Source organism: Cladophialophora yegresii (assembly GCF_000585515.1).
Source record: "Cladophialophora yegresii CBS 114405 chromosome Unknown aczIN-supercont1.6, whole genome shotgun sequence".
Taxonomy (NCBI): Eukaryota; Fungi; Ascomycota; class Eurotiomycetes; order Chaetothyriales; family Herpotrichiellaceae; genus Cladophialophora; species Cladophialophora yegresii.
In genome coordinates this window covers 2,562,962-2,582,052 of record NW_006913050.1, presented here as the reverse complement: position 1 = coordinate 2,582,052, position 19,091 = coordinate 2,562,962, and the positions used below count along the sequence as shown (strand labels likewise).

Below are 19,091 nucleotides of genomic sequence, written 5' to 3'. Positions count from 1 at the left end.
CCAAGCGCTGCGCTGTATGCTCCTCACCGCCCATCAAGTCGAATAAGCGACACTCACGCCCACGTTGCCCGTCCATCGCTTCATGCCACCTCCACCCCCACCTCCGTTCCCAATCGCCATTCCCTCCAGCGAAGCCGGCTTTACAATCTCGCTCCCTAGGGCACCGAGAGGATGCGCGACCGGATTGACCGACACGCCGACCTCGACGAGCAGGCTCTTAACCCGTCCGGTCCAGAGGGCTTTGACACTCCACGTGTCGTCGACGCGGAATTTGAGCACGTTTTCCTCTTCACGGTCCTGGCGCGATGTCTTGAGCGCGCGCTCGTCGGGGGTGAACCAGTCCGACGTGAGCGCGCGGGCCCAGTGGATGGGATCTGTCTCGGAATCGGTGGCGGAGTGGCGCTCACGCTCACGCTTTTGAGGGCGCCAGAGCTCGCCGCCGACGACGTAGCGCGATTCCCAGGAGTAGAAGTTGAAGTCGAAGCGGGAGGAGAGGGCCAGGTAGGGTGTCGGGCGGACGGAGTAGGTTGATGAAATCGAGCCGGTGAGGGGCGTGGCTGTTAGGGTCATGGTGTAGGGGAAGGAGGAGTGCGGGACGTTCGAGGGGGTTAGGAGAGTGTGTCCTGCCGTGGAGAGGAGGGAGGCAGACGTGCCGGCGAGAGGTTTGCCTGTCGAGGCAGGAGGTTCTGTAGGCGTAATGTGTGGTGCGAGGGTCGTGAAGCGGAGGCCTGTCGAGAGGCCGATGACATGGGAAAATGGGCTGTAGTAGAATTCGGCGCCGGCGGAGAGGAGCGACGGCTTGGATGCCAGCCGGTTGCGGTAGGCGGAGAGGGAGTCGGTCTGGGATAATGTTGGGCGAAAATCCTCTGTGACCTCTCGCGGTGAGGCCACATTGTCGGGTGGCTTCAGAGCACCGACTCCAAAGTTCCAGAGACCGCGCACTCCTAGCAGGCCGTTATCTGTCGATCCTAGTCCTTCTATAGAGTATTGCCCGTTGTCATGCTGTAGATGCGCGAGTACCGAAGCTGGAGGCGGACCAGAATTGACAGTTGGCTTTGTCGTCGATTGGCTGTAGAGGGACAGCGAGAGGATTGTCTCTGGGTTGATCCGCCGGGCATACAAGGCTGTTAGGATTGAAGGAGGGGGAAGGGCCAAGGTCGCGTGAAGCAGGATTGGTTTGCGCCCATCTTCAGCGAAGAACTTGGTCCTGTCCTTGTCTCCTTGCACGACGGGCACAGGCAACCTTACTTCTCTATAGCCCTTCGTCAGGGACTTGAGTGGTATAGTCGGTGCTTCCGAAGGTACGTGGCCCAGCGCAACGCTCGAGTAGAGATATGATATTGAGCCATCGATCTGTCCCAATGTCGACAGCGTGTATGAGGACGCAAAGTTCGGTGTGCTTAGAGAAGAGATATGCAGGGACAAGGTGGAGGGAGTCTGAAAGGAGAGTAGAGCGTCAGACGTCGCCGTGAGGGAGGAATAGCTGTTGTCTGGGTTCCAGTCGGTCGACGTCCCGAAGGCGTGGACGATGTAGTCCATGAAATCGATCATTTTGAAAGGGTGTTGTCTTGTAAGCGCGCCAGGCGCTATCTCAAGTCGTAATGCATTCCGGGCTGTGCTCCTCGAACACCCCAAGTACAGCTTGCTGCTGCTTCACGCGGGCTTGCTGTTCAGCTTCACGTCGAGGAGCAGCCGCAGACCGCAGCGCTTCGAGTGTCTTGAGGCTCGCAGTAGTTAGCGCAGATTCTACGGTGGGGCGCAAGCCCGTTCCTAGGAATCTTGTTCCCCCTCCGTTGAAAGCTTGGGACTCTTGGAAAACCTTGTGCAAACAGCGAGACAGCTCAAGTCAGCATCCCAGGATCATATAGTATTCCTTCTCGCCAATCTCGACAATCTCGTGTGAGCGCTGGAATCGCGTCATGTTCTTCCATGTGCACAATGTGCAACTCGCAGCCTTCGCAAACTTCTGTTGAACCGGCTGATGGTTCGCTTGCGGGATATTGTTTCCTAATAAGCTCGACCAGGTTATTCATCACGAGACAATCTGAGCTTCTCAATGGTGAATTCCTCTGGCTTTGAGATGCACACTCTTGATGCAACACAGCTAGCAATCGCGACAGCTTCAGTGCCGAGGCTTTATCTCGCTAGAAGCATCTTTCTCGGTGATTCCGCAATCCCGGCCCGAATAACTGCATCAGGATGGAGCGTTCACTCGCCCAACGCCCAGAAGTTGATGTTACAGCTGACGCCACGCAGGCAAGGCTACCACATCCATATTCCGGTCACGGACCAACTCTTTCTAGCCTTACGTTCCACTGGGTCCAGCTGCTTGATAATGGCTAACCCGCGGGAACTTCGCGACCACATGCTAAATTGGAAGCTAAACGCCGTTGCGAAGGCACTAAGGCTTGGGACAGTGGAGGCCTGGATTGCCGTGAGTGACCCACGCCAGCCTATCACATCTCATTGTCCTTATCACGCCATAGAAGCGAAGGGGAGCTGCAACAATAAGCTGAGATGGCATTGACAGATAGTCTACCGCTTGGGATGGCTGATTCTAGATTCCGAGTGATTGTGTCTACCTTATAAGCCTGAAGGGGCCTGCGGGTTACTTCCAACACCATCGTTTCACCCCTTTCACAACAATCTTGATCCAGTCACGCTCAAAATGGACGACAAGCTAGATCGCAGCATCTCCAAGACGGCGTATCCTGACGAGAAGCCAGTCGACGTAGGCGAAGGAGAGGAACATGGCGCTGGTCGTCGCTTGTCGATTCAGATCATTCACGACCTGGTCGCTGAAGGTGATGATTCTACATGCCGTTGACTCTACGGCTTACTGACATTTGTCCAGACCATACCCATGAGATCAAGCTTCGGACAATGTCATGGCAGAAGGCTGCTTGGTTGCTTTGCGGCGACCAAGTCTGCCTCGCCATCATGGCTCAGACATGGTCGCTCTCCGTGCTTGGTTGGGTTCCTGGCATCATCACCATGGTGGGCGCCGGTATTCTCTTCTGGATCACCTCCATCACGATGCACAAATATATCATGAAGTATCCTCAGATCAGGGACATCTGCGATTTCGGCTACTACGCCTTCGGCCGCAGCCGTCTTGCCTACGAGTTCACGGGATTCATGCTGCTCACCAACAATATCCTCCTGATCGGGTTCCACGTCCTCACCGCGGCCAAGATCCTCAACACTCTATCGGACCATTCGCAGTGCACGGTGGTCTTCTCGGTCATCGGTATGCTGATTGGTATCGTGATGTCGATACCGAGGACGCTGCGCCATATATCCTTCATGTCGATGTTCTCCGGTGAGTGGTACTTTCGACTACGGGTCTGATACCATGGCTGACGAATCAAGCCTTCTGCATGGCCATTGCCATCCTTCTCTTCCTCATCTTTGCCGGTATCGAGGATCATCCCGGATATGGTTACTACGGTACTTACCCTGCCGCCGGAGAAGTCAGGACCTACGCCTGGCCCCTACCGGGCACCACCTGGGTGAACTGCATGAACGCCGTCTTGAACATCACCTAGTTGGATTCACTCACCCATGGTACAGGCAGTGTATGCCTGCCACTGCCACTGCCTCGCACAAAGGCAGTGGCACGTGACCCACAAACGTGGTATATCTCTCAGAGTGTACCACCCTTCCATAGATCGACCTTTTCATACATACATGCTATCAGTTCCAACTGGTTATGAGCTCCTTATCTTAGTGGCCTGATAGATCATCAGTATCAAAACAATAGAAGCCAGGATGGCTGACTCCAAGACGGATGGTCCTAAAGCAGGACAGCAGTTGGAAGGCCAAACCAACATTGTTCCATGGAAGAGATTGTTTGAACGCGCTGCCAGAGCCGCGGGCATACTCGACATTCTCACAGGCGACGAGGCGATCATCACAAAGAAACCTGTCAAGTCCGATTACCTCGAAACTGCAGACGACCCCGCCAAACCAGCCGGTAGATCGATGCGTCCTAGAGCAAAGGCGGGTCAAACAACAATCGTCCTCCAACCCCCCGATGGAACCCCAGAAGATCAATCGATCAGCATCAACCACAATAAAGATGCATTTGCCGAGTTCAAGATGGACATGGAAGAATACAAAGACAACAAGCAGAAGGTGTTGAAGGCTCGCAAGCTCATTGAAGATTGGGTCTCAGACAACATCATCCTTGAACTCGAAGAGGAGCTTGAGGATCCTGAAGACCCAGCCGCGGCGTATGCATACATTATGGACACATACAAAGTCAATGAGGCGTTTGTCCGCAAAGAAATTCTCAGCAAAGTCACAACCTTGAAGCTCGGAAGTTTCGACAGCATGTCTGCGTACTTCAATCAGCACCGTCAATACAAAGTCGACCTCAAGAGAGCTGGATACAGCGCATATGGCGATGATGAGATGGCAACCAATATCCTCGCTGGACTTACCAATTCATACCGACCATTCATCAACCACTATGAGTTTGACAAGCTCAAGAATGGCGATGACTCTCATGACATCAAGTTCCTGTACAAAGCTCTGCTGGCTGAGGAAAAGAAGGTCGAGACATACACGAAAGAGAAGAAAGAGCGTGAGGCTGCGACAAAGAAGAAGACGTCTAAACAAGATGCCGACAAGTCCACCAATCAACAACCTGCCAAGGACACCGGCAAACCTGACGTCACATGCGAACATTGCAACAAGCCTGGCCACACTGACGACAAATGCTGGACCCTCCACCCTGAGTTGATGCCAAAGTCCCTCAAAGAGAAGATCAAGGCAAAGAAGATCAAGACCGAACCGGTTGCTGGCCTTGCTGGCTCTGATGTCGACCACTTTCGAAACGCCCTAGCCGAGACCGAAGGTACGCCACGACGCCCCATTCAGCAAAGTGTGCAGGCTGACCCTCTGTGCCAGGTACCGACAAGTGATTGTCGGTTAGACTGCAACAATGTGCAAACACCTGGTACTGGGGGAAAGCTGGACACGCAGGGGAAATTCGAGCGCACCGGTGATATTTGGGAGAATGGCCAAGGCGAAGGCTGTGCAACGGTTCACAATGCACTGCAGGCGCTTGCAGTCGGAGTTTTCGATACCTCAGATACTTGGCTAGTGGACTCGGGATGCAACGTTCATATCGTCAATGATAAGAAATGGTTCACAAAGTTCCGTCCTCTTGATATGGACATCAACTCAGCAGATGGCTCTGCAAAGCTCCAAGTGGCAGGAGGGGGCATTGTTGACCTAGATTTTATCACACCAGACGGCATACACAAGGTGATTAAACTAGAGCAAGTTGCCTTTGCCCCAAGAGGCCGATGCAACCTACTCTCGCTCTCGCTACTCCTGGAAGAAGGCAAAGTAACAAGACAGCAAGCGACCAACAAAGGTATGACACTTATGCTTGACGACCAAGTTGTGGGTATTGCCGATCTGGTGGATGGCCTCTACCATGCCCGCATCGCACCTGCCAATTTGAAAATTGTGAAAGCCCCTACCGCCGCCATAGTGGATTTGGAGGATCCAGTTTTCAAATGGCACAGAAGACTTGGTCACCTATCATGGCAGAATATGAGGAACTTACTCAAATTCAGCACAGGGATTGACCTCACAGATGAACAGATCCGAGCAAAACTTCGTGCGGTATGCCCAATCTGCGCAATTACGAAAGGAACAGTCAACATCCCTAGAGACCCGGCAAAGCGCCATGCGCAGGAGCCTGGGAGTTTGATACATGCAGACACCTGGGGACCGTATTCGATCGAAGGATGGGACGGGACCAAGTTTTTCCTGTTCTTAACAGACGATGCCACGCGGATGACATGGGCAGTCAGGATGAAGGCAAAACATGAGCTGCCCGAAGAGTTCCGAAAACTGCACAATCATATAGAGAGGTCCCAGGGCATCAAGATTCGCAACTACCGATTAGACGGCGAGTTCCACAAAGGTCCTGTCGGAAAATGGCTGGTCAAGCATGGCGTTGGAATGGAAGCCACTACACCCTTTGAACACTACCAGAATGGAGTGGCGGAACGAGCGAACAGAACCATACGGGAAAAAGCAGCTCCTATGATCCAGGAAGCCAATATCGGCGACCGTATCACGACTATCGTTACGGAGCGAGCGATTGAACTTCTCAAAACATGCGAGGTACCAGAAAACCTTTGGCCGGAGGCAGTTGAACATGCTGTCTGGCTAAAGAATAGGAGTCCTGCACGAGCACTCCGCAAGAGAGAAAAGAAGACACCATGGGAAGCCATCCATAACGACCAACCCAACCTTGGCATGGAACGTATCTGGGGCAGCAGGACTTACGTAACGTTGCCTCACGAGAAGACCTCATATAAACCTAAGCTGCACACCCCACGTGCATGGCTTGGATATTGGATGGGCTGCACAAGTGAGTCCATCTGCCGAGTGTACTCCCCCGAGAAGGGCAAGGTATTCAAAGTGGGCATGGCCCGGATTGAAGATGGCCAAGGACTGGACGACGTACACAGCGAGCCATCGAGGAATCAGCGAATTCCGCTTCCGGCAGTCGCCAATGACGATCCCATAGACATAGACGACGAAGACCCTCAGACTGAGGAAGACTCCGACTCTGGCGAGGACGCCAATGCCCAAGCCGCTGAGGAATCAGACAACGAACATGCCAGCCCGCAGTGGGGGTCACCAGAAACCAGCCCGCAGGGAGGTCAGTCACTTGAAATTCAACATTCGGGAAATGAACACCATCTGGATGCCCCAGATAACGCATGGTTCGGCAACGACAGTGATGATGACGACGAATGGGCTAAGGAGTTACCTGATGAAGAAACCGAACAGCCCGAGGCACCGACGGCCCTGTCGAAGGTAAACGCGCAAAAGTTAGTCACCAGAGACCGTAATGAAGATCCTGCCTCTGATGATGACACCTCCGATGCGGATGATGAGCAAGAGGTTGTCCGATCAAAGTTCTTTGCCGGGATGGGCCGCAAGTCACTGCCGCCCGAACAACGCAAGAAAAAGGACAGAGCAAGAAAGAATCGTAACTACTACCCAAATGAGTCAAAGTGCGACCAATGCTTTCGAGCACAAGCAGCCTGCGATCGTGACACCAAAGACGGAAGTTGCTCAAGATGCAGCCGCTTCAAAATGAAATGCATCGACCAGAGACTCAACACATTAGACCTTGTCAAGCCAGAACACCGTAATCAGCTGTCAGTTATCCGAACTCAGCCTCAGTCATGGAAAGAAAAATGCGACATGTGCGCTAAGCGACAACGCCGATGTGACAAAGCGACAGCAGAAGGAAAATGCTCGGCATGTGTTGAATCCGGGTCTAGGTGTGTGGATATTAAGCCAGAAACCACGGCCAACATGGTAAAGAGAGATGCTGGTCGCAAAGAAAAGGAAGAGAAAAAGACATGCAATCGATGTTGGAAACATGCGTGGGCGTGTAGCGGCACCTTCCCGTGTACTCGCTGCACCTCTAAACAGACAAAGGCACGGTGCATGACCCGGGAAGACTGGGAAAAAGTGAAGAGAGAACGAATGCCGACTCCTTGCACTGGCTGCAGAAGCAGGGGAACAGGAGGATGCAACAGACAGATACCGTGCAACAACTGTGAGCACATGGCCGGTCTTGGCCGGCTCGCCAGAAGCTGCTACTACGAGGACGATGATGGACTGTCCACGAGAGGAATACCAGATTATGAGATAAAGAAGGGCGTCAGACTCACGAAGGACGAACTCCTACAGGATGACAAGTGCTACGAATCGTGTCGTCGATGCAACCAGAGAGGGCTGAACTGTGATTCGGGGCAACCTTGTTATAATTGCATCGTCGAGAAATGGCCAAACTCATTGGAGAGAGAGCCTGGCAGAATCCATCACTGCAGATACGACAGGGAAGATGGCGCAACTGAAAGATATACGGTTCCGACGCATGATTTCGATGAGGGAGAGTGCCGCGCAGTTCTCAAACCAAACTATGAGGAAGTACTAGAAAAAATGAGGCAGGACAGAAGCAATCGTCAAGATGCCAGGTCTGGACGAAAGGACAAAGCAGCTCTATCGAGAGATGACGACGATGAACTGGACCCGGAAGCAGAATCGCTGGTGAACGCATTTCCAAATGGACCAAGAATTATTCCGACACCATCCACAGGACTCATGTGCGGTATGGAGGCGATTATTCGGAGTTGGCGTGCTCAACACCCAGATATTCCACCACCGACTCAAGAAGAACCCGGCTTCGCATTTCAAGAACTTCTACAGGATGAAGAACTGTTGGATGTGATGCTGGAAGGAGGCCTAGGCTTTGATAATCTGAGCGAGGATCAGGTCGCAGGCATATTGCATACCTGGGGCCGGAATAGACGGATAAATATTCGCCTTGGACTCATTATCGGCGACTGGAGACAAGATGCCAATTTGCGAATGACATCGACTCCGGATGCCGACGACCTCCCTACACGATATGTCTGGATTCACAACAATAATGCAGCGGAATTGGCTCGCGCTGGATCCGGCATACTCAACCACTGGTCTGGTCTCGAAGATGATAAACCAAGACAAAACAAGAAGGGACGACCACGCCCAGAAATCTCCGAATTAGAGTCAGATGATTCAGATATCGAACCAGACCACGAGTCGGACCTAACCGACGGTGACATAGCAGAATTCAAGCAGGAGGACAGCCCAACTGGACCGCCAGCAAAGAGAATAAGAGGCCCACCGGGGAAACAGGCGGCTATGCTTGTCGAGGCCGATATGAGTCAATTCCCAGATCCACAGAGCTACGCCGAGGCTATGCGAGCACCTGATGCGGAACATTTCAAGACAGCTATGCACAATGAACTCTTGAGCTTAGAGGAGAACCAAGCGTATGAAGTTGTTCAGCTGCCATCTGGCGTTAGAGCAATAACATCAAGATGGGTTTGGAAGCGGAAAATGGATCACCGCGGAAGGATCAAGAGATACAAAGCGAGACTGGTCGCCAGGGGTTTTCAACAAAAGGAAGGCATCGACTACGTGGAAACTTTTGCCGCCGTGGTGAAGCCGGCATCCTACCGCATCCTGTTCGCCCTGGCGGCATCGCTCGGATATGAGGTACATCAGCTGGATGTTAAAACCGCATTCCTTAATGGCCACCTCGATCAACCAGTCTATATGAAACCTCCGCCCGGCATGAAGATTCCACATGGATATGTCCTGAAACTTCGGAAGTCGCTCTATGGCCTGAAGCAATCTCCTAGAGCCTGGTACGAGAAGTTCAGGATGACACTGCTATCACAAGGATGGAGGATCTCACAGTATGATCCGTGCATCTTCATCCACGACAACATGGGCCTCATCCTTGGATTTTGGGTAGACGACATCCTTATCGCTGGAAAGAATATGGCCAACGTCGATACTGTCAAAGGTCAACTGTCGAAAGCGTTCGAAATGACTGACGAAGGCAAATGCTCGTACTACCTTGGGATGCATGTCGAGCAGAAAGGCGATGAAACTATTATCAGTCAAAGACAATACATCAAGCAGATCCTACAACGATACAAGCTGGAAGACATCACCCCTGCCGGAACTCCGCTGGACCCAAGAGTCAAACTTCGAAAAGAAACCGCGACCACGGCGGATCCAAGCTTTAAGACTGAGTATCAATCAAAGGTGGGCTCCCTCAATTTCTTGAGCAACGGAACGAGACCGGACATCGCCTTCGCGACCGCATATGTGGCACGTTTTTGCTCAAATCCGACACAGGCCCATATGGATGCCGTTCATCGTATCTATGCCTACCTAGCAGGAACTAAAGAGAAAGGATTGAGGTTCAGAAAAGACAAGCAGGGAAGATACGACGTTCACGGATTTGTCGACAGTGACTTTGCGAATTGCGAAGATTCAAGGAAGTCGACGACTGGTTTTGTGTTCACCATGGCTCAAGCTCCAATCTCCTGGTCTTCGAAGCGACAAGCGACAGTGGCACAGTCCACTATGGATGCAGAGTACATTGCTGCCGGCGAGGCTGCAAGAGACGCGGTGTGGATTCGAAATTTCGTCAATGATCTCCAAATCCCAGGAGTCTCGATTGCGTCTATCCCGCTGTTTATCGACAACAATGCGGCCCTTAAACTAAGCCACAATCCGGAATTCCATGCTCGATCAAAGCATATCGACATCAAGCACCACTACATCCGTGAGAAGGTCATGGACACTAAAGAGATCGAGACCAAGCGGGTCGATACGAAGGACAACTTCGCTGACATTCTGACAAAGTCATTGGCGAAACCTAGGCATGAGGACCTAGCGTCAAGGATGGGCGTGAGCTGAGTCATAGAGGTGTACTGTAAGTCAGGGGGGGGTATCCCTCTGGGTGAGCTCAAGGACTCAACGCTGTGGGACAACCTTGAGTCAGGGGGGGAGTTGGATTCACTCACCCATGGTACAGGCAGTGTATGCCTGCCACTGCCACTGCCTCGCACAAAGGCAGTGGCACGTGACCCACAAACGTGGTATATCTCTCAGAGTGTACCACCCTTCCATAGATCGACCTTTTCATACATACATGCTATCAGTTCCAACTCACCTTCTTGTGGGTGCCTCAGATCCTGTTCCCGACCTTCATCGCCGAAATGGAGAAACCACAGGACTTCCCCAAGTCGCTGGCCGTGTTGACCGCGATTTCGGCCTTCCTGTTCATCTGCCCTCCGGCCATCGGCTTCCATTACCTGGGTCAATACTCCACGGCTCCAGCATTTGGCAGCCTTGGGCCCGAAAGGTTCAGAAAAGGCTCCTTTGCATTCGTCATAGTCCCTACTACGGTAATTGCCGTAATCTACACAAACGTGTCTGCCAAATTTATATACTTCCGAGTCATGGGGAAGTCCAGACATGCCCACAGCAACACCGTCATCGGGTGGGGCGTCTGGTTTGCCGTTATCGTCGTTGTCTGGGTTCTCGCTTTCATCTTCGCCGAGGTCATCCCCAGCATGGGCGACTTTTTGTCTCTGCTTGGCGCGGCGTTCGACTCGTTCTTCGGCTTCATGTAAGTGCCTCGTTTGTCGATGCGTGTCGAATGTCGCTAACAACGGGAAAAGCTTCTTCGCCGTCGCGTACTACCACCTATACCGAGGAAAGGTGTGGAATGGGCTGTACAGGTCCATCATGACTGTCATCCATATCTTCGTGATGATTGTCGGCCTCTTTCTGCTGGGTCCTGGTCTCTACGCTGCAGTCAAGGCCATCATTGCCGATTACTCGGGCGCGACCAATCCGGCGTTCAGCTGTGCGGATCTTTCGATCTGAGGCCGCCGTGTCTGTGCCACGATAGATGGCAGATTGCAGGTTGACGTCTATACCCATATAATGCATTCTGGTCTGCGGACGAGATGACCAATATATGCCGATATGAATAAACATGAAACTTCTCTGTCGGCTACCGCTTTGTTGATGCATTCCATTGATAAACGCGAGTCTGACCTGATCATGCCGTGGCTGTTATCATGGTTGGCAGCTAACCTACATTACAGTTACTGGCAAGTAATCGATGGTATGATGCTTCACGTCAACGTCAATTGAAGTCCTTGCGTCGGAATGATGCAGGAGCCGAGTCCGAACAGCGTAGCCGCCCTCGAGAAGGTCAGCAATCCAGATCAGCATCTAGTTCTGTAACCAACACAACCAGGTGAAGTCATGCAGGGGCCTGCCAGCTACTACTCGCACAGCTGAGAGAGGAGAGAACGATAATGAGCGCATCACCCCCGACTTCATGGGCGTCCTGGCCAATCCTGCCCTTCGGATCGTGCGCCTGAGGTGCGCCACCTCGGGCACGCTGACTAACACACCCGTCGACGTTGACCGGTCCAGCCAGCCCAGATCAAAGCCACGAGGGCATACTGTACGAAAAACACCGTACGAGTCGTCCATGTTCCCCACGTTTTCCTATTCCTGAAACACGGACTGAGTCCGACTCCCTCGTAGCCACATCCCAGCACCACCTGCTGTAGTTTATTTCAGCTCTCCCCTAAGAACACACCGCACAACGAACTACATAAGTACAGTATGCACCATCCGTCTGCCTCTCTGCGACGACGGCGACGACGACGACCACCACCACCACCACCATGCCAATCACATTCATCAACCGCAGCACCCACAACTTCCACCCTCGAGGCGAATTGGCCACCATCAACGCCCACCACGCTCACACGCGACATCAAAAACGTCGAAGAGCAATCAAGCACGCGGCGAGCCGCCAGAATGCGTGGATCCTAAGCTACGTGGTGACGGAGCGAGATAACGTGGACGCGGACCCGGAGTCAGACGCAGACGACCAAGTCCACCGCCAGCAGCAGCACGCCACCAACACTATGGACTCGCTGCTTTTCCTGCCCCGTCAAATCGGCGCCCTGCGCGACGACCCCTTCTGGACACTCCCCGTGGCGAACACCCACAGCGCCATGACCGCCTTTGACTTCCACTTCCAGGTCATGTGCCCGCTCGCGCTCGGGCTGGGAAACTACAACCAGCGCCAACACCAGATCATGCGGCTGAACGTGCTCGAGACGGCCATGTACTGCTCGTCGATGATTGCGTTTGGGCTCGTCATGCAGAGCTTGCATATGCATTCTGCGGCACGGTTGTCGCGCGAGGCGGTGCACCATGTTAATAACGCGGTGGGTGGATTGAGGGCCGCTGTTGGCAATCCGGATCCGCGCGTGGGGACGAGTGATATTGTGTTGGCGACGATCTTTCCCATGGCGGTCGTGTATGTATGTGTTTTTCTGCTGTTTTGGGGGTCCTCGGGGTTCCTTCGCGTCGTGCCCTGACCTGCTGAATATCACTGACTTGGATTACCCTAGCGCATGCTGAATGACTATGACGCTTTCAATGCCCATGTCGAGGGTGTGCGGCGGATTGTCGCCCTGCGAGGCGGGCTGGATAACCTGGGGTGGGAGGGTTTCTTGAAGATATCGGCCGTGGGGTGAGTTCAAGTTCGAGTTCAAGTTCGCATTCTCGTCTCCTTGTTCACCCAGCGGTGCAACGCGAACAACTGCTCGATCGGGCTTTATGCGTGTTTTCTGCTTCTGATGGACTCCTCCTTCCAGCATGTTCGAATCCGCCGACGTGCTCCGGCGCCAACAAACCCAACGGCTACGCGACGAAGCTCTTGGCCTGCATGACCGGACCCACGATTCCGTGCTGGAATACCCGCCTCGTGTGCCGCCGGAGGCGCTGCAGGTCAAAATCTCACGGTATCCTGCTGGGGTCACGACGCTGGCTCTGAACTCCCGCCTAAGCATACAGTTCCTCAGCTTCTTCGACATCTTTTACGACTGGTTTACGGCCGCCACTACGACGCCGGGTCCGCATGAAAGCATGACAGAGCTGGGCCATGATATCCTGGGCGCCAAGGGTCTGAGTTTCACCGAGCGGCTCCTGGCAGTAGCGGTCCAGGCGTATATCAATTGGGTGGAGCGGGCGAGGCGGAAATGGACCAACTTCTCCAGCGAGCATGCGGTGGAGGTGCAGATCGGGGTGCTGAAGAAGTCGGGACGGCCAGGGACAGATGCCCAGGCAGATGATACGAGGGACGCCTTTCTGTGGAGTTGTTTGATGATACGAGACACGACGGTGCTGGAGTCGGGTGCTCGTGCGTGGGCGGACGAACAGCTCCGTGAGCTGGGCGTAGATGCGAAAGGTGACCTAGAATTGCAGGCGAAGTTGGATGGGCTCTTTTTCGCGAGGCCCGGGTCCAAGCATGCAGAGTACGCCGAAGGCTTTCTTATGCACGAAACCCCGCTCGGCTAAGAGGGAGCAGCTGCCTTCTCCGGACGAACCAGCACCAGTCCTTGACGTCGACGTCGCTGAGCTTTGGGATCGGGAGACTATTCAGCTCGGTGCAGCGCTAGTATGCGTCTATGTGGCTTAGAGTCTTAGTTTGTGCGCTCGGGAAGAAGGCTTTGGAGTCCTCATATTCGTACAGCATCAGGAAACGTCCGTTTTGATGTGACTTCTGCCGTTCTTGTGCCTGTTTTTGCTGCTGGTCCTGATCTTGAGTCCGGTTCTGTTTGACTCTCCCACAGTGGCAGCGTCACTCCCACAGGGCAAGCTCTCCACGTATGCGGTACGCCTGGGGCAACCGGATTGAGACTTTTTGGTGGAATCACGTGGACCTGTCCATTCAAATCTACCAACGCAAAGCCGTTGAGAACGACAATGCTCACATACAGATTTCCGTCCTGCGCCGGGGCTTTCGGATCGCCGAGCGATGTGCACATGTCGGAGGGTCTGAACTCGATGGTGAAATCTATGAACCCGAAGTGCTCTGCGAAACTTCTTTGGGGTTCCTGCCGGGATCCAGCTCGTGCATCTCAACCGGTGCGTCGCTGAACGGGTGTTTGATGTCCGCGCCCTCCAGGTGGACAAAGGTGCAGCCGTCGAGCAGGATGATCCCATGGCTGTGGGCCGATGATCATGACCTCGTGTGACTCGCATGCGCGAAAGTGCTTGATGTGCCTTTGAAAGAGGTATTCTTGTCGCGTCTAGGTTTCCACTGAAGCACGAATGTGCTAGTCGAAACGTATGGTGTGGTGAGAAGAATCTTTGGAAGCCGTCTTGAAAAGGGTAGATCAAGGGGTGCTCGGTCGTTCATGGAACGCGGGAAGCAGCGGCAGCCTCCTTCAAAGGCGCCTTGCAACAGTTCACTGGCATGGTGAATAAGCGCCCTTGCCGAGGGCTTGAGGTTTCGGATGATGGTTCGTCCCAATTTACTTCTTCGCTGCGCCCGTAATTCCGCGCCTCTATGACATCGTAGTGGTTGTTAATCCGGACCACAGGAGTTGAGGTCCTTGGTAAATACTCACAAGGAAGATAAAGAGTCTTCTAGGGCGCAAGGATTGATGGAAGGACTGCCAATGTCCTGGAGATGGATGGGCACCGAAGTATAAGTCGGAGAACAAAGTCAGATAACAATTCCCAAAGATTCTACGATGAAAGGATGGCTACCGTGACCGTGCTCAACAGGGTGCGGCATTGCTTGCTCGGACCTGGCAGTCCTCTCGAAGCGTAGGGTGACAGCACGATCGTGCTCGAGAAGGTCAGAGTGTTGGACGGCGCTGGGGCTTCCTTGCAAAAGACAGTGAGAGCACCGCTAACAATGCCGTAGGGGAGACTGCTATCATCTCAGCCATGCCATGCGGATTGACTGTGGCCCGAGTACAGCAGCACACGATGTTTCGACGAGTTGAAGAGACAGCTGCCAAAGACCTTCCAGGAGTATGCGGAGCAGAGACAGTCTCGAACATCAGGTCCAGCCAAAGATGCCAGGACACAAGGTCAGTAGAGAGTGGTCACCGCTGGGTGCGAAGCTTGTGAGCAGGGAACAGGAAGGTCGCAGCTGCTTGAACGACCACGACGCTGCTGCCGCAAAGTATGAGGGACTTGCCGGTCCCAATTTTGAGGAGAGGCAGCTTCATTGTACGAGTGAAGGCTCCGGACTTTCAAAGGGCAGGGACGAGTTTACTTTCGATTTCACCGTTTGAAGGGTGATGGTTGTGTGGGCAGACGGTACCTTTGGTAACGGAGCCAAGGGGCATTAGTCGTTATGTAATTAATTAATTAGGGTCCTTCTCGTGGAAGTTGCAGGTTCGCCTAAGTTGGCGTTTTAGGGGTGGTAGGGCTAAAAACGATTGCATCATATCAGATTGCAATGAAACAGTTGCGACCGTAGCCTGGCTGAGGTGAACATGAAATGAATGCGAAGTGAATGAACTCATCTACACCGACTCACAAGATTGAGTGCTTTTCTGAGGCCCACTTGAGCACATCACCCATGCACCGAACATAGCCTACCACCTTCGTTAAACTCGCGCACATGTAACTCCTGATGACCTCGCTCCTGTGAAAAGTTGGCGATGATGCCTTCCAAGAACCTCATTGTTACCAATGGCACAGTCACTCGCGGCTGCAACTCCACCCCTTGAACTACGGACAGTCGTGTCAGCGCTCATATTCCCCGCCCGACCATACGCATCCAAACCATATCGAGTCCTGCTCTTCCGCCGTTCTGAAAAAGTTCGGACGTACCAGAGGAAGCTCGCACCTATCGCCGGCTCAGTCGAAGCAGACGACCAGAATCCTCTGGCTGCGGCATGGCGCGAAATAAAAGAAGAGACTGGTTTCGGACCACAACAGCTCGAGCTATGGAGAAGAGGAGCCGGCTTCGAGTTTACCGATGAGAAAGCCGTGAGTGGCCAGAATGGCGGCAACTCCAAGGGCAGGATCTGGAAGGTCTGGCCCTTCGCATTCCGCCTGAAAGGAACGCTGGCCGATCAAGACAGTGATGTCAGTAAACTGGGCTTGAGCCTCGACTGGGAGCACCTAGGCTGTGAGTGGAAAGATGTGAGCGACATACTTGATCGGAAGATCCTGGATGATTGCGTCCCAAGGCTAGAAATTACCCTTGGCCAGCTCTGGGTTGATCCAGGAAGTGTGCTGCATCAGGGACTCGAGGAACTCCGACTGGATCATCAACACGGCGCCAGAGAATTGGCTACAATGGCGATCAGATCAATGGTCAAGATCGTGGAACATGATCGACAAGCCCAGCCTCCTAGAAATATTCAGCAATGGTGGCAAAGTTTCCAACAACAAGCATTTCATCTTGCTTTCAATGGCCGACCCAGCATGGGTGCCGCCATCTGTGGTGCTGTGGCCACCGCATTGAAAGACGCCAAAGGGTGCATCGATGCTGAAGGCCAAAACCCTCTTGACCGAATTAAGATGAGCCTGGAAGTGTATCTCATGCGCCGCAAGCAGATATCAAAGCAAGTGAGTGACCAATTTTCCACTTTCTTACAAGAGAGGTTCAAGGCAACTCAAACCGGACCAGCCGAAACAAAATCTGTGAAAATTCTAACCTTAAGTTCTTCATCGACTATCAAAGCTGCAATTCTACACGCCCTGGACGCCGATGAATCATTGTCTCTAGAACTGAGAATCCTTGAATCACGTCCGCTGAATGAAGGCGCAAGTTTTGCCAAGGCGCTGACGCAGGAGGCTCAACGGCGGCGAGAATACCAAAGCAGTGGCCCTTGCTTCCACGACCGGTTACGCATAATACTGGCAAGCGATGCCTCGGTGGCGATCCTGAGCAAAAACGTCGATTTCGTCGTGATGGGCGCTGATCGCATTTCAGAAGCTGGCGATGTCAGCAACAAGACTGGCTCATTAGCGGCCGCCTTGGTAAGCAAGTTTGTCACTAATGGCTCAGTTGATGTTGTGTGCATCAGCGAGAGCGAGAAAATAGCTGTCCCTGGGACAGCAGAGGAGAACCAAGAGGAGGATAATGACGAGGATGAACTGGCTAGTACCTGGCATGTGGAGGGTTCGGCAGCATGGAAGGAGATGGTAACGGTGCGCAACGTCTATTTTGAATGGTGTCCTGTCAGGTACGTCGATCATTACATCTGTGAGGATGGCGTGTTATCGACCCAGGACATCCGTCAGAGGTCAAGCCATACCTTGAAACTCATCGAAGAGGTATTCCCATCGGAGCATGTCTAAATATCAGCGCTACCGATTCAGGGCTTCGTCGCTCCGGTTGGCACGATGTGCAAAGATCCATGGCCCGGGCTTGTCAGGAGTACGACATTTTTGCATCTCCCAGGTCGCACTATGGCCCACCTCTATGGGCGCCATCTCTCGGTGATACCGCATGGACGTCTGAACAGAAAAGAGCTGTGCCAACTACAATCTCAATACGACATTTGCACCGGAATTTGCACCGCATGAAGCGTCCTCTTCTGATGGGACCCAGAAAACCCGCCTCTTGCTTCCGGGGAGGCGTTCCTCGAATAGCGAATCGAGCCCAGCAAAGAAATAAATCGATACAGTCGATTACCGAGGATATTACCGACATCTCAGACGGGATACTCGCTCAAGCCTCACCCAGAGCCTCGTCCAGCCTATTGGCCACCTCCACTGTAGTAGCTGGCTCTCCTATTTTGCCTCCTCCGAGCCTTTTCCAGAATCGCCGCGATGCTCAAGATTACGAGCAATTTAAGCTGCTGTGCTTCGATCTCATCTTCTTCGAGCTTCTTCGAGATCCTCAGCTTGCCCTTTTTCTTCCAGCTCTTGAACTTGTTGTCAAGAAATGCTGCCACCACTTCATTTGTGGACATATCAATCAGCTGAAAGCTACCACGGTTCATCTTCCGTGTGACACTGGAGCCTTCGACGCCAGCAGCTGCGTCATGGGTCCGCATCCACGCAAAAGACCTGCCATTGAATGAAATACGGTACTCGCCGTGGTACATCTTGTTCGGGTTTTGCACTTCGACGTATGTCATTTCGCCCGTGGAAGCAGGATCACCAAGTCCAGCTTTGATTTGCTGCGAGAATTTCGGGAAATGCGCGACGCCGATGACTGGAGCAGACTCTCCAGCGTTAGCGAGGTGATCCAGGTCATTCGACATCCCGGTCGTGGGAGGCAGTCGATGCAAAATAACATCCGGCTTCTTGAGAGCGAATTCCGAGACTTCGACATAGTACAATGGCACTTTGCTTGTCTCGATTGAGGCACCACCATCGGTAATGACTAGGCCACGGGCCAGAAGTTTCGGGTGGTAGAACCCGTACTCGCGGACCTGGCCGGAGTCCTGCTGGCTTGTTGATGGAGCCTCATCCTTTTCGTCGTACAAGGAACGCTCGGTGGAAGACTCAGAGTTCCTCCTGTATGCTGGCGGTGGGACTTCCGTGTCGTTAGAGGCCTCCGATTCGTACTGATCGTCAATCGTAGGGATGGTAAGCTTTGCATCCATCGTCAAGAATTGTGTGAGAATCTCTTGCGAAAAGGGTTGCGGAGGATTATGCAGATTTAGTGAGTCCAAGAGAGCTTTGCTCGACTTTGCATCAGCAAGAGCTAGACACCTGATCCTCTTATAGGTGTGGCCTCTAGGCATTCTGCTATCATTCCTGCGAGGAGCACTCTCACGACGTGGGCGCCTGATTCGAGGTGGCTTGGGGGAGCTTCGCCCGTCGATCGCTCGGGAGATTTTGGCACAAGCGAAGGCTTCTCGTTGGCAAGCTCTCTGCACTTGTCCTACATGTCT

General features: G+C 53.2%; 7 protein-coding genes across 7 annotated transcripts; 5 read left to right on the top strand and 2 right to left on the bottom strand.

The window, feature by feature from the left end:
• Positions 1 to 33: 33 nt before the first annotated feature.
• Positions 34 to 1,551, bottom strand: A1O7_08961 (uncharacterized protein; the record flags this gene model as incomplete). The annotated part of the gene is made up of 1 exon (XM_007762950.1): positions 34 to 1,551. One exon carries the CDS (start codon positions 1,549 to 1,551, stop codon positions 34 to 36), a length of 1,518 nt encoding a protein of 505 aa, XP_007761140.1.
• A 1,117-nt stretch (positions 1,552 to 2,668) lies between these two features.
• On the top strand, positions 2,669 to 3,548 carry A1O7_08960 (uncharacterized protein; the record flags this gene model as incomplete). Its single annotated transcript, XM_007762949.1, has 3 exons — positions 2,669 to 2,804; positions 2,855 to 3,322; positions 3,373 to 3,548. The coding sequence occupies 3 exons, from the start codon at positions 2,669 to 2,671 to the stop codon at positions 3,546 to 3,548; spliced, it is 780 nt and encodes a 259-aa protein (XP_007761139.1).
• Positions 3,549 to 10,610: 7,062 nt separating this feature from the next.
• A1O7_08959 (uncharacterized protein) lies at positions 10,611 to 11,283 on the top strand (the record flags this gene model as incomplete). The annotated part of the gene is made up of 2 exons (XM_007762948.1): positions 10,611 to 11,023; positions 11,076 to 11,283. 2 exons carry the CDS (start codon positions 10,611 to 10,613, stop codon positions 11,281 to 11,283), a joined length of 621 nt encoding a protein of 206 aa, XP_007761138.1.
• An 818-nt stretch (positions 11,284 to 12,101) lies between these two features.
• A1O7_08958 (uncharacterized protein) lies at positions 12,102 to 12,965 on the top strand (the record flags this gene model as incomplete). The annotated part of the gene is made up of 2 exons (XM_007762947.1): positions 12,102 to 12,749; positions 12,840 to 12,965. 2 exons carry the CDS (start codon positions 12,102 to 12,104, stop codon positions 12,963 to 12,965), a joined length of 774 nt encoding a protein of 257 aa, XP_007761137.1.
• A 121-nt stretch (positions 12,966 to 13,086) lies between these two features.
• A1O7_08957 (uncharacterized protein) lies at positions 13,087 to 13,788 on the top strand (the record flags this gene model as incomplete). Its single annotated transcript, XM_007762946.1, has 1 exon — positions 13,087 to 13,788. The coding sequence occupies one exon, from the start codon at positions 13,087 to 13,089 to the stop codon at positions 13,786 to 13,788; it is 702 nt and encodes a 233-aa protein (XP_007761136.1).
• Positions 13,789 to 15,924: 2,136 nt separating this feature from the next.
• On the top strand, positions 15,925 to 17,544 carry A1O7_08956 (uncharacterized protein; the record flags this gene model as incomplete). The annotated part of the gene is made up of 1 exon (XM_007762945.1): positions 15,925 to 17,544. One exon carries the CDS (start codon positions 15,925 to 15,927, stop codon positions 17,542 to 17,544), a length of 1,620 nt encoding a protein of 539 aa, XP_007761135.1.
• A 401-nt stretch (positions 17,545 to 17,945) lies between these two features.
• Positions 17,946 to 18,800, bottom strand: A1O7_08955 (uncharacterized protein; the record flags this gene model as incomplete). The annotated part of the gene is made up of 1 exon (XM_007762944.1): positions 17,946 to 18,800. The coding sequence occupies one exon, from the start codon at positions 18,798 to 18,800 to the stop codon at positions 17,946 to 17,948; it is 855 nt and encodes a 284-aa protein (XP_007761134.1).
• Positions 18,801 to 19,091: the final 291 nt, after the last annotated feature.